The 14,920-nt window shown below is 37.3% G+C and overlaps 1 protein-coding gene across 3 annotated transcripts; it reads left to right on the plus strand.

Moving 5' to 3' along the window:
* On the plus strand, positions 1 to 13,805 carry LOC116061421 (cadherin-related family member 1). Of its 3 annotated transcripts, none has more exons than XM_031315614.2 (18): positions 1 to 434; positions 717 to 719; positions 869 to 964; positions 1,311 to 1,456; positions 1,549 to 1,599; positions 2,085 to 2,174; positions 2,323 to 2,409; positions 3,439 to 3,555; positions 4,685 to 4,828; positions 4,935 to 5,013; positions 5,088 to 5,188; positions 5,309 to 5,512; positions 5,774 to 5,926; positions 6,410 to 6,574; positions 7,248 to 7,315; positions 9,146 to 9,374; positions 10,001 to 10,255; positions 11,257 to 11,762. In XM_031315614.2, exons 1-18 carry the CDS (start codon positions 374 to 376, stop codon positions 11,452 to 11,454), a joined length of 2,247 nt encoding a protein of 748 aa, XP_031171474.1. In that variant the 5' UTR covers positions 1 to 373; the 3' UTR covers positions 11,455 to 11,762. The 3 variants fall into 3 exon arrangements, with proteins under 3 accessions (XP_031171474.1, XP_031171472.1, XP_031171471.1); XM_031315611.2 differs by lacking the exon at positions 11,257 to 11,762 and adding an exon at positions 12,143 to 13,805 and having other exon boundaries at positions 3 to 434; XM_031315612.2 differs by lacking the exons at positions 717 to 719; positions 11,257 to 11,762 and adding an exon at positions 12,143 to 13,805 and having other exon boundaries at positions 2 to 434.
* The last annotated feature ends 1,115 nt before the right edge of the window (positions 13,806 to 14,920 follow it).

A 14,920-nucleotide genomic window follows, 5' to 3' on the forward strand; every position in this document is an offset into this window, starting at 1 on the left:
TGCAGCAGAAAGAATGTATTTGTTGTATGTCATCAGTCTTTGATTTAACAGTATATGGATGCAATGCCTCGTGTATACATTTTTGCATGTGTGCAGAGGTGTGAGAATCACACCATATTGTGTGAAACCTGAACTCTCTTCACTCCACGCATAGTTTTTCAGGAGAAATCGGTGAGAGAGAGCAGTGTGGTGGAAGATGTCTACGTAGGGAAGGGATGCGTCACTGGATTAGTGCCTGAGAATCAGTCCCAGCCTCTTCATCCTGAGCTGCTGAGACTCCTCCAGAAGGACACGACACTCTCTGCTCGTTTGCCCCGTTTTCCCTCCACCAAGCCTTCCACATGAGCCAGCCAAGCTGTGCCTCCCCACCAGGATGAAGAAAGAAAAGAAAACGCATGCTTTACTATTTCTCCTCCTGCTTCACTTCACCTTGGGTAAGGCTCTGGTTTTCTTTTCTTTATGTTCTTTGTGTGTGGTTAAGACTTCTTGCCTTGCTCTTATCTGGTTAATCCTCTGACACAGAGTGCATGTCCATCTTAGTGTAGACTGCTCATGCTGCCTGTACTTTATATCTAAATGTGTGATAGTATGTTGGTGTTGTGATAGTGGAAAACCTAAATCCAAGTACATGTATAATTCATCTCCTCCTCTCCCTCCTCCTCCTCCTCCTCCTCCTCCTCCTCCTCCCTACTTTCGGTTCCTGCCCTTTTTTTTAGCAAGTGAGTGCAACAATTATGTCTTAATTACATAAGTATTTCCATTAGAAATAAAAAAAAATCCATGTGATTTATGTAAACATTTTCAGCTTTATACAGTATCTGAAGTCACTTCTGCTTAAATAACTTGGAGCATGTTTATTTGTTTAAAGGGCAATCCGACTATGCTCCGTATTTTTATGATAATGGACCCAGCCGTACAAATGGGAATATGGCCTTGTTCAGCATCTCTGAGGATACACCAGTTGGTAAGTCTCACTTTCACAATAACAGATCTGGTTAATTTAAGTATGTAATAATGTTTTGTGTAGTTCACAGGTGTTCATTTTTCATGTGTAGATGTAAATATGTAATTATCACGCTGCTGTGGGGCCCACAGCTAATCACTGTAATACCTTTTGGATTGTGACGTACATCACGACTTACAGAAGAAAACAATATGGGTGGTGGCTCATCTGACCTCATTATTAAATACCATTTACACTGAATAAGAAACAAGAATTGAAACAAATGATTTGAATGATTTTTAATGAACATAGAAATGTCATGTTTTTCTTTGACATTACTGTTTCTTTGGGTTTTCTTACCATATAGGGACACAGATATACATTCTGAATGGTACCGATCCAGAGGGAGATCCGGTGCGATATGGTCTGACTTTTGAAATGGGCTCCAAAGAATATTTTAGGGTGGACTCCAAATCAGGAAACGTGACTTTGATTCAGGAGCTCGACAGAGAGGTGAGTCCGTGGATGAGACTCTTGTTTTGAAGAAACCTGCTGTTAATGTGACACTGCAGTGGCTCAAAGTGATGTTCACCTTTTCTTTGTAGAAACAACATGAAATCTCAGCGCTCGTGAGCATAACAGATGGTCGCAATAAAGTACGTTTTTACTGTTTTTATGATATCATTTTGTTTATACTTTATAGTCACTAATTCACTGCAATATTCACACCATTGACACTATACGATCTGTATTAAAAGGAAAAGAGAAAACAAAGATAGAACTGTGAAAAAGATATCTACTACTGTACAAAATAAGTGCTGTTACAGAATGTAAACAACAGGAATCTTACCATGCTTACAGACTGTAAGCATGGTAAAATTCCTGTTGTTTAGTAAGATGCTTACAGACTGTAAGCATCTTACTAATATACATATTATTATGTATAGCATACATAATAATATACATTATCATGTATATAGAATATACATTCTATATACACAATAATGTATATAGAATGATCTTTTTTGATCACTCTTAGTTAATAATTTCTCTCTGAAAAAAAGATATAGCTTTGAAATAAATAAATAATTGTTATGTTGTTGTTTTAACCTGTGATAATTTGTATTCTTGTTACTTTCAGGTTGTTGAGACGGTTAGAGTGTTTGTCACTGATGTCAATGATGAACCACCTGAATTTCAAAACCTGCCTTTCATCATTGACATCCCAGAGGTACAGGTTATCCAATAAATACACCCGTACAATATAATAAATGTAATACATCCTTTCTATCGATCTTTAGGAAGGGTATATTTTGAGTTAATCAAACAAATAGAGGATAGTGGATTTTAGGGTTTTTTAAATCTCTTGTCTCTTTTAGGATACTGCTCCAGGAAGTAGCATCTACAAGGTCCAAGCAGTGGATAGAGATATGGGATCAGGAGGCAGCGTCTCATATTATCTACAGGTAACCCTACAGCTTCATTGTTATGCAGATGATGCACAGTTGTGATCCTGTGACACTCTTAGTCTTGGTGAAATTGAGTGCTAGATTGGAAAAAATTGCAACTGAATCAAAACAAGGCTGCCCAAGGCTGCCTCTGTTTTGTTTGCCTAAGTCTTCAGGAACACACATGTAGAATTTTAAGCATTAAATCTTTATTTTTGACTCAGGTAAAGAGAGTTATCCAAATGTGTAATACATCCGAAACAAATACTTGTAATGTAATTCATGCTTTTATTTTGCATTGCATCTCTGGCATTAGGCAGAAAGGCTTTTTTTTTTTTTTTTTTTCGCCTTCTTGCACATGGCCTCAAATTGATTTCAGAGTTGATTGTAACATTTTGTAATCACATATAGAGCCTTAGCTTGGCTCCAGCCTACATCTCTGGGCTCTTTACTCCTACACCCTGGAATACAGTCTGCCAGCAAGTGTATCCTCTCAGCTCCGAAATCCTTATTTGAAAGCATGAGCAAGCATTTCTGTTTACAATTTTATACTATTGTTTATCTTTTTACTGTTCCACACTTACGCTACTTTTTATTGCTGTTTTTTCTAGTTTTTGATTAACATTTCCAATTTGTAATCCATTGGAAAATAATTTTATTATTATGACAGCACCATTATTATCTACAGTGGGCATTTGAGTGATGAGACTTGTGTGGAGGAAAAGATTAATCTCATACCAGAGAGCAGTCTGGAAATAGTGTGACTTAAGTGGATTAAATTTCAATTACATTTGAGCAAGGCACTGAAGGTTTGATAGCAGCTTAGGTTTGGTCTGGGCCAACAGCTGACTGCACAGTAGTTGTTACTGTCCATGTGTCAACTGTGAGACAAATGGAAGTGTGTAGAAAAATGCCAAGGTTGAAGTGAGGTAAATCAAGATATAATACTGTTCAGAAGCATGTTTGAAACTAGCTAAAAATAAATAAAAAAATTAAACTTTTGTCTACTGTTAACACTGCTAACTGTGTGGCTTTATACACTATCAGACCTCACCGTTTGCCAAGTTTACCATCGATGGGAACAGCGGAATCCTAAGAGTCAAACCTGGTGAGACTTTGGACTACGAGACCACGCCCACACACTTTGTGACGGTGGTTGCAAAGGTGAGAGGTCACTGTCGCCCCCTTGCCTTTGGATTTGTCTTTTTGGGTGCCCTAAAACACACATTCACACTGTAAGCAGCAGCTTGGCTTTTGACATGTTTATTATAAAAACAGAACAATTTTAAGGGCTGAGGTTTTACATCTGTACCATTGTGCACATAAAACAATCGTCGGTAAAGCAAGGTCTGTTTCAAAGGTCATGAAAACCAGTCATGACTAAGCTTTTCTGAACACCAACACTTTGCTGAATTTCCACATTCTCGATGCGAAGTGAATGGGAGTCTGGTGAAGAGTTGACAGTGATCCTTCCATTGTGGATAATAATATGATGGAGACGGCTTTAGTTTGTTTTTCTAGCCTCAGTTCCTATGTGTGCCTGTGGAATAACATACAGATTCATAAAAGCCTGATTTTAAAGTTGCTCTGTAAATAACAAATCAGATACTGAGAAGTTGAATCTCTGATAAAAAACAATAATATAGAATAATAATACATGTAAATGATTTCTGATGCTACAAGTTCCATCAATATAATCAGTTTAACTCACTAATGTATGTAACGTAATAACAAAATACATTGTAGCATTTTGTCCACACAGAAAAATTTGTCTTTGCATCGTTGCTGTCATTGAAGCATCATACCATAATTAACAAAGCAATGCAAATGAAATGTCAGATTCCACTGTCTCCAATTATACTGAATTTGACAAGTGTGACAGACATATATACAGTAACCAGTAAGGCGCAATTTGCAATTATAGTGCTTGTATTTTATTTCGTAATAACTAGTTAACTTAAACTCATCAAACCATTTCAAGCTAGACATCTGGGTACTATATAACATAATATAGTTTTAGTTGGGTAAAATGGGGAGTACTCATAGTAAAATAAAATATCTGTTTAGCGATTTCAAAAATACCTCAATGCTATAGATATTACTTAATAAACAGATATTACTTCATAAAATGGGGCATAAACAAAGCCTCTATCTAACATTGTGTCTCCATTAACTGCCAAATGTAAAATAAAATGTTCTGTACTAAGACTTTTATTTTATTTTATTTTAAGACTTAATTTGCCATGGATAAAAGTATAATCTCACTCAACAGTCTCACTGTTTGTTTTCTCAGGACGGAGGTGGAAAGTACAAGGGGAAACACCAGGTTTTGACATCCACAGCCACAATGACAATCAATGTACTTGACGCCCAAGACATGCCTCCATCCTTCATAGGAACCCCTTACTTTGGTTATGTCTACGAAGTCTCAGTTCCTGTAAGTCCTCCTCGCATTCTCTACACACCAGTGAAGAGGTCAGAGCACTGGTTTTGTTTACATGCAGTAAATACGCATAATATTAATTATGCTTTTCTTCTTCCAGGGTTCTGAAATATTCACTGTGTATGCTAAAGATGGAGATCAAGGCAATCCTAACCCAATACATTATTCCATTATGAATGGTGAGAACAATACATCAACAAATTAATTCCAAGTTACACTATCTTGTTGTAACATGTTGTTTATCACTTTTTAGGTAGTGATGGTGTCTTTGACATAAATAGCACAAGTGGATGCATCACCCTGACAACTTCTCCAACTCTGCTGAAAAATGAATTATATGAAATTATAGTCAAGGTAATGTTGTTGTTTTTTTCTGTCTCCCCCAAATTATTTCTTGGGAATTACACTATATATATATTATATATTCAACCTATTATTATTACTACTGAATGCATTGTTCATTTTCAAACCCAGGCGTTTGAGGTAGGACCAAACAATCAGCTGCAGGACTACGACGTTACCACGGTGACGGTCCGGGTGGTGGATCTCAACAACCATCCTCCGACCTTTTACGGAGAGAACGGACCACAGAACAAGTTTGAGGTCACCATGTACGAGCATCCTCCTCCAGGGGAGATCCTGCGAGGCTTTAAGATCACCGTCAATGACTCCGATCAGGTACATGTATTCCCAAATTTCCTCTACGCTGCTGATTCCTTCCTTTTGGTTTATTGGTCTATGTGTGCCTGCTGTACTTCATTAACTAACTAATAACTAACAATCATTCATCAAGACATCTGCCAGATGGTTTCCCTTTTATTTTATCTAGCAAGGTTTGCTGAAGTCATCTTGAGTCTGATAAATCTTAGTTTTCTTGTTTTTCTGGGCAGCTACTAATTCACAATTTCTAAACTCTGCTGTTGTTTTTTTTCTTTGCAGGGAGCAAATGCTAAATTTAAACTGAGACTAGTGGGGCCTAGTCGAGTGCTGCGAGTGGTTCCCCAGACAGTCCTCAATGAAGCGCAGGTCACCATTATTGTGGAAGACACATCTGGCATCGACTATGAAAAGGGACCAACCCTTTATTTTAAGGTTTGACTTCGTATATCACTAAATTATTAATGAGTATTATTGAAATGACTCCAATATCTGGGGCTGCAACACATTATTAACTTACCTTTTTATTGTTATCTTTTTGATTAATCGATTAGTTGCTTTGCTTAGAGCCCAAGATGACATCTTACCTTAAAATTGCTTGTTTTCTCTGACCAGCAGCCCAAAACCCAAAGATGTTCAGTTTACACTGACCCAACATTTGAGATGCTGGATCAAGCAAATATTTGCCATTTTTTCTTCATAAATTAGAAACAATTGATCCATTATCAAAATTGTTGGTGATTTATCTTTAGACACGCTATTAACATGGCTCTAGGGATGGCAAAGACTGAAATATCGTAATGACAATGGAATGAATTTTGGCTTCACAAAGCTGCTACGGTGACTCTTACAATAAACTAATCAATTAATAACTTTGCAGCACTGATTTAATTAGACTTTGCATGTGTCTCTCTGCAGCTGCTGGCGGTGGAGATCGACACTCCAGAGAGGTTCAGTGCAACAGCTGACATAGTGATCAACCTGCTGGACACCAACGACAACATCCCCAAATTCACATCCGAGTATTACATCGCCAGGGTCCCTGAGAACTCTTTGGGAGGCTCCAGCGTTGTGTCTGTAACAGTGAGTCAATCACGATTAAACTCAGCTTTAACCGTCCAGAGTGATTATATAATCCATCAATCCTCCAATAAATGCATATTACTTGGGGCAGTTCATTAGATAAAAGCAGGTTATCGACAGACAAAAGAAGCTTGCTGCTCCCTGGTTTTGTTTTTGTTCGTCCTGAAATTCATGTGCCCATGTGACATTCTGGCATATGCTCTTTTTTAGTATATGCTCTTTTATAGTATAAAAAAGAGCATATCCATGTCAGGGAGGGCTTTCATTAATAGTAATATTGGCATGTTTGTTTCATCCCTTTAATTATACTGTATCTATCCTGCAATCAGGCAATATGTCCAAGCTACGCAGTATGGAGTAAAAAGCTTAATTTTGCCCCAAGGTTAATCATGCTGATCTATACCTCCACCCCCACTCACCACAGGAAGAGACTTATAGCCTGCCCCACCCACATGAGCTTAAGACCCTAGCTGGTTATCCTCAGCCAGTGGCAGTAAAAAAAAAACATCTAAATGGATCACATTCATCCCCCCCCCCCCCCCCCAGAGTAATTCTATTAAATTAAATGTATCAAATTGGTAAATAATCTTGCTTACAAAGTGTACATGTTTCACTATATACTATATGTGCTATAAGTATTGCCTTTTAATCTCTGTCCTGTCCCGTCCTCCAGGCAAATGATCCAGATTCAGGGCCCTGGGGTGAAGTCAAATACACAATTTATGGATCAGGATCAGATTTGTAAGTAAAAACCTTTCACTCTTGCCAATTTAGGTTTGGTCCGATCAGATACTTAACTATTGTACTCCTACTAAACACATTACATAGACTAAAAAGTATTTTTTATGCGTATATGACTCAAGATTGCTCAGAGGTTCAGGGTATTTGGTAAACTCAGCATGACACCAGTCCTGATTCATCGTTGTCACTTTGATGAAAGAGGTAAGCAGGAAACCAGTTTGTTTGGCCCCTCTGCTGCACAAACAACTCACTCTAAAATGGCTGCAAGATGCGGGCTAATCTTCTAATTGGATTGGTGGGTTAAAAATAGACAGCCTGGCCCGTCTCACATAGGGAGAGCCAATTAACATGCAATGTGACAGCTGGAGCCACAGAAACGGCAGCTTTGAGAAGCAAGGCAGCATGCAGCGGAGGAAAAGTGAGAATTTATGCTCATCCTCAGGCAGCGACCTGAGTTAATTGTGTGAAAGTTATCAGCTTCAAGGCAACTTGTGAATTTTCACAGTGGAAAAAACAAGACCTGAATGAATAAAATGGCACCAAGCCCGATGTTGAACTAGAAAGCACTTTCGAAAGCACAAACCTGCACCTATGCTGTAAATTAATTTCTTATGTGTAAAACACTTATTTTCATCTTTGAAGTTATTCTGATGGCAAATGTTTTTGCTTCTAGAAAAACGACAGTCTTGGTAGAGATGGCTCAATGTTGTTGTGTGCTACATGATCCAGATCCGGACCAGAAATTAACCATTATTCATTGACCTATCCTAAGTTTTTTATCAAATGTCGTTGAAATCTGTTAAGGAGTAATTGAGTTATCAGATAGAAGGAAAATGCTGCAAAGAATAACACAGCAGTATGTAGTGTTACCGTCTGGCTCAAGGGCAGCAACAAAAGGGAGGTCACACACAGATAGATTAATCAAAAAGTAGTTTATTTAACTAAATAGACTAATAACACAACTTAACTCAACATAAATGTATTGGTGGGGTATGTAAGTGTAGAAGACATCAGTCATGTTTGCCATCTGTGGATGAGTGAATGAATAGTGTGATGTGTGTTGTAAAGTGCAGCAAACCAAACAAAGAACAAAATGGTGGATGGCTGCAGTAGGACCAGCTGAGAGAGAGTGAGACTCCCAGGAGGGCAGTCCTTTATGCCTTCTGTAAGCCACACCCAGATGGCCAGGTACAGACGACCCTCCCAGCTCCACCTACCCGCCCACTCCCAGTACCTGCAAACAAAGGAGCAGAACAATACAGGCAGGCAGATTGGGAGGGGTCGTCACAGTAGAATTTAACCCGAATTAGAAAAAGTACAAAGCTCATAAGAGTGTAGCTGCCCAGAAAAGGCAATACAATTAAATCTCAATCAGAATCAGCAGGCAAACAAACAACCAAAAGTTTCTGGACAAAAAACCCATACATAACATAATTGGAGGAGATAACTTAAGACTTTATTTATATTGATAACTAAGACACCTGAACACAAGACACAAGAGATACAATAAATTGACCTACATTGTTTAAAATGAAACAAATTAAATGAAAAAGTTAAAGAAATGAAATTCAAAAGCTATACTTACTCTATCTTCCTGATTTCTGAGACAAATGGTGATACACATTTTAATCTCTTAACCATCCGTTTATTTTCACAATAGATGGTTTTCTGAGATAAAGGACAGAAATCTGCTTTTTATAGTGTACTCTTAATGTGAGTCATGTTGAGGTTCACAGGATGTGATGTGCTGTTAATTAGGACACCTGGTTTGTGTTTGACACAGAATGGGCAGCTGTGGTTATGACTCATGCTCTTTCTCTGAACCTGCAGGTTTGCCATCCAACCGTCATCAGGCCTCATCTCCACACAGCCCTGGACCAGCCTGGACGCAGAGGTCAGGTCTAAATACAACTTCTACGTCAAGGCTGAAGATTCGGAGGGAAAGTACAGCTTGTCTGAAGTCTTTGTCACCGTACTGGACATGAACGACCACTCTCCAGCATTTGATGAAAAACTCCTGGAAAAGACTATGATAATTGGTATACCTGTCAGAGTAGAGGTATGTCATGTCTAATCTTGTACTGAAAGTCGATAAAAACACTAGTTGTTTGGGATCAAACTGACATTTAGAGAACATTGTATAGAAGTCCAGGAAAGCCAATAAAGAAAGGAAATTATCCCAAATGATTAGAATTTCAATTGCCATTAGTGTGCACAGATCATATATAACAAAATTGATTAAATAATGTTACAAAATCTAATGTTTAAGAGTTAATCGTTACTGCCAAAACTAAAGGATAAAACTGGTGATGTTCTATACTTGATCCTCTTAACAAGTGTTGTCTGTGTATCTAAAACCTAATATGGTTTATTCCTTTGAGGCCATTGGGGCTCCATTGCTGTGGAAGACATGATCCTTCATTACGACAGATAATCCGTGCATGAAAATAGTCCCGAATGAATGCAGCGATTGCTTGTCTTTGAGTGCCAAGCTGTTTTAGGCAAATGCTTTTTTTTTTTACTGAAAATATGTATGTAACAAAGGTTGCTGTACATAATCTTCATGACGATACTTTTATGGGCTAATTTTTTGATTTACAAAACAGATAATGTTTTGATTGAATAAATTGACTTAAAGTTATCGAAATATCCAATCATTTTATGTTATTCTGCTTCTTTCTACAGGCGGTGGATGAAGATGCAGAGTCTCCGAACAACGTCATTGAGTACTCCATAATGACGGCTGATCCTGACAACGCGTTTGATATCAATGCAGAGACTGGAGATATCAAGCTGAAGCCGTACATAAAGTCCATGGAGATTGTGCAGAACATCACCAAGCAGAAGCACTGCAAGTGGTCTCTGGTGGTCCAAGCCAGGGACAGAGGCTCTCCATCCTTCAGCACAACAGCCGTGGTCAACATTGATATCACAGAGGCGGTAAGACTTAGTTCTGACTTGCAGCATGCTTGCAGCACTTCCTATTCCAAGCTTTAGGCAGCACAAACTGTAGATTAAAGCAATTAAACATATGATAATAGACATTGTTGTCATGCTCATAGCTGCTAATTCAGCATCCTTGTTTCAGCCAGTCACACGTCATTGATCTCATATTCTTTAAGAGATAATGCCGGTAATTTTTATGCTTGTATTATTATCAACAAGTCAAATGAAGAGACCAAAACCAATGATGAATTTATCCTACTAACAATGGGAAAATATCTGTCTCGTAAGCTGTTAGTTATTCCTCTTTCATCACTAACCAGTTGCTAACTTTATCTGTCCATAAAATCATCTGCCTGCTGCAGCAGGAAACACTAAATGTGACATGTAACATAAAAATAAGGCTAAAAAGCTCCATAGAGCTGCAGAGTTGGTAACAATTATCTGTGGGTTTACAATGAGCCACACTTTCTTATTACAAATAGTTGTAATAAAGTAGCACTTTCTAATAGTTATCTAGTTTGCAGCTATACATGTTAATACGTCATAAAAGGTTTTTAATCTATAAAGTCTGCAGTTGTACATTGTTGATACATGGTTTTTGGTCCAAGCAACTACTCAAAAGGGTTTTTCACATTTTGGTAACCCCAAAGGTTGTTCTCATTAAGGACTTATAACTGATCTTTAAAATGTTAGTAAATGGTTGAAAATGCCATTACTTACAACTTACAAACTCTTTATTTTTTTTTGCTTACTAGAAAATAATTTGATTTGCCAAAAACACAGCTACTTTAAATATATAAATTCATACTGGTTTTTGTCTCTTCGGTAAATTTGAAGATATAAAATAACAGCAGCATTATCCTTTAAAGTTTTCAGTCATATACATGAACCCATATTTTACTCTGTTTTCACCATGTTTTCAATACTTCACTGTACATGATGAGATGACTCAGTGTCTTTGGTGTTGTTTCTATGTTGTGCATCGTGCTTTTCAGATCAAAGGTCGAATTGTTTCATACTTCATGGGCCTCAGCAAGCGTCCGCTGACTGTATTTGGGATTTGTCTCAGCATTGTCACTTCCCTCCTTTTGCTCACAGTCTGCATATCCACAATCATGTACTGTAACTCAGTGAAAAAGTCCCGAATAAACCCAGAGAGTAACTATATCAAAGTGGTGCGCAGAACCAAGTGAGCAATATTTGACATTCATTCATAACCTTTTAAAAACATATCTATTTTTTTACTGGTTAGCTATTCATTGTTTGTCTGTCAAAGAGTACTGAAGCACATTTGAAGGAATAATAAAACAATATGTTTGTAAAATTCCTATTAATTTTTTTATTGGAAAATATTCTAAAATGCAATAATTTTTCTAAAAATGTAGCTTGTGTTTTTACACTACCGAATCCTCTTTGATTATCTAAAACACTTTTTTTCTCTAGAGCATGACTCAGAGTATAAAGCTGTCAAAGAGACAAATATGGAGCCTTTATCTTTGGATCAGTTAATCTACATTTGTCTCACACAAACATGCACTTCACTCCATTTTGGTCCAATGAACTGTTATCCTTCTTGTTCAGACCTCATCAGTCACATGCCAAAAAGAAATCCTAACGCACCGCACTGCCAGACGCATTCCCAACAACTAGTGTTGTGCATAGTTTTTAGCTTTGCATCAGCAGTCCTGTACTGTAGGACAGGAGGATGACTGAGTGTGAGTGTGGGAGTGTCACATTGTTGGTAGACATGTTGTGTGGGCCTCCTCTGTCAGTGCTTTGCACATCCATCTCATGCATGCATGCTTTGGAAAAATGCTGCGTTAATGCTTGGATTCAGTCCCTTGGACTTGATTTAAACTATTTTATTGTGCTTTTTCACAGACTCCTCTCAAGGGGCCTATGGCGGCCTTTTTATTGAAAAGTAGGGACAATCCAATGAAAGCTCTAGGGATGGTCACTGTTATCATTAGCTTATTGGTAGGGGTGACTGTCTTGATCTCTACGGCTATGTACATGCGTAACTCAAAGTCAAACAGGATCATGCCGGCACGTCGCATCATTAAGAGGCGACCAAGGGACCAGCAGCCCTGGAACGTCAACATGCCTGTTGTCAGATTCATCAACCCTGCAGATAAGTTCCGTGTTCTCAACCAAGAGGGCAGCCACCAGCGGGGCACCAGCAGCCCCCGGCCGAAGCCTCCTCTCCCCAGCGCTCCTCCGCCCCCATCTAACGCACGGTCTAATGAGAGGCCTCGGGCGGTCCCAACAATATCTGGAGTGCTGGCCTCCAAAGGATCAAAGAAAGCTAAATCTAATCGCCGCAAAGAGGGAAATGTCAGCTCTGCTTTGGTGTCGGAGCTTAAAATGAAGCTTGAGCAGAAAATCATTGAGAGCAACCAAGGCTATTATTAACTCTGTCATATAAATGTCTTGTTTAAGGTTCTTTGACGAGTCTACTGCTCTTAGCTTATCTAATGTCCGAGAGTTCTCACCTTCATGTGATGATCTGGTAGTGTGGGCCTACCTGTAGATTATTCACTAGTAAATGGTAACAGAGGTGTTACTCGAAGGTTAACAGATATTTATGTCTTAAAATGAGATATTAAGCAAGTGGGCATCCTCAGTTGACCTGGCTTAGGTGAAGAGAGGACCGGTCAAGTCTGTCTCTGTTGCAGGGGGAGACAATTCACCACACTACCATCTTGAGGAAGATTAAATCATTTTAGGAAGTATCACTGTAAATTGCCCAGGGAGAGGATTACTAAGATTTACTGTGTATACATAAGTTACATAACTTCCTGAAAAGTGTAATTTAATGGTTTAAACACATCTAGGATTTCATCCAATAAATCATACTAAAAAACATTTCTTCTTGCTCACTGGAGCGTGCAGCTGAACGACACGGTCATGATGAACAACACTGCTTCTTATAAAGTGCTGAAGGACCTGTGTGTTATTTTTTTTTACTGTGTTACATCAGCAGCTTAAAAGCTACAAGGTTGCTCTTTTGTATGATTACAATGTGCCACTGTAGGGTTTCACAGTTACACAAGCTAATAGAGTTGCTTTTCTTCATTTGAGTGTGAATTCTAGAAAAAAAAATGTTTTTATATACATAACATGGGTCCATTTTAAATGTATATATATATGCATATATTACAAGATATGAACATTTCCCAGTTGTATCTTGCAGCAGTAAATTACATACGGTCCAAAATAAACTATCTAACTCCACTTAAGATTTCAAGCACAGATCACTATGTACTGTATATAACCAGGACATTTACAAATATTTATTGAAATATAGAGTCTGTGTCGAATATTTAGGTTCCACTCCCAGTTACTTTCCATGTCACTCTTCAGTGCTTTCAAATGTAGGCAAGCAGAATTATTTTAATTGCTGTTATCCATATCTTGTGTCTGTCTATATCTTAACTTATAACTATCTAAATCTCCACTATTAATTAAAATTTTTGGTCCTTGAAAGTAACATATTTGTACCGTCTTTGTACTGTGTTGATTTTGAATAAATATTTGAAAATGATTTGGTCTCTGCTCCATTTTGTCCAGAGACTACTGTATATTAGTTTAAGTTAGTTTAGTGCAGAACATTTATAGTTAACATTTATATAATAGTTTATACTATTACATGTTCATTGCATTTATTTGGCATACTATATTATGACTTTCTATGACATGACATAATATGCTATTACTTTTTTATGGCATTTTTTTAATGACAATCTATGACTTTGTATCACTTTTTTTGATTACTATTACTATGATTTTAAAATAGCATACTATACTGTATACTGGTTAGAAAGTATTAGGTTGGGAGTTTGATTTCCATCAAGAGCTAAATTTTATTGAAGTCAGATATGACTTTTATTACTTTGTATGGAATACTACTATACTGCTATGACTTTTTATGACATACTATATAATACTATGACTTTTTATGACATAGTAAATTATGACTTTCTTGTGTCTTTTTATGGCATTCTATACTATAATGTTTTTTTTTTTTTTCAGCTCAGTGTGTTCAATGACCAGTTGGGGAGTCTGAGTTTGGGAGTTTGATTACAATCAATAGCTATTTATTATTAAAGTCAAATGTAACTTTTTTATGACTTTTTCCGAGATACTATACTATGATTTTTTTTTCCGACATACTATATTATGACTTTTTTCCGACATACTATACTATGACTTGAACATCTTTTTCGACATAGTATACTATGACTTTTTTCGACATACTATACTTTATCGTTTTTATAACTTTTTTCAACATACCATACTATGACATTTTTCAAAAAAGGTATTCTTTATAAATTTTATTTGGATAGAAACAGAAGGACATTCAGCAAGGTGTCCAGGGTTGGAATCAAACCAAGGGAGCTGAGATTGTAATTGAGTCTTAATGGTACACACCCTACCCGTTGAGCTACTGGTATACCCTGTTGCTGAGACATTTTTCAACATACTTTACTATGACTTTTTAAAATCTTTTTTCGACATACTATTACTTTTTTCAACATATTATAATATGAATTTTTTCTGACTTTTTTCGACATACTATATGTGACTTTAAAAAAAAATCTTTTTCGACATACTATACTATGACTTCTTTTACATTCTATACTGTGACTTTTTTATGAC

This window comes from Sander lucioperca, chromosome 22 (assembly GCF_008315115.2).
Source record: "Sander lucioperca isolate FBNREF2018 chromosome 22, SLUC_FBN_1.2, whole genome shotgun sequence".
In the NCBI taxonomy this organism is placed as follows: Eukaryota; Metazoa; Chordata; class Actinopteri; order Perciformes; family Percidae; genus Sander; species Sander lucioperca.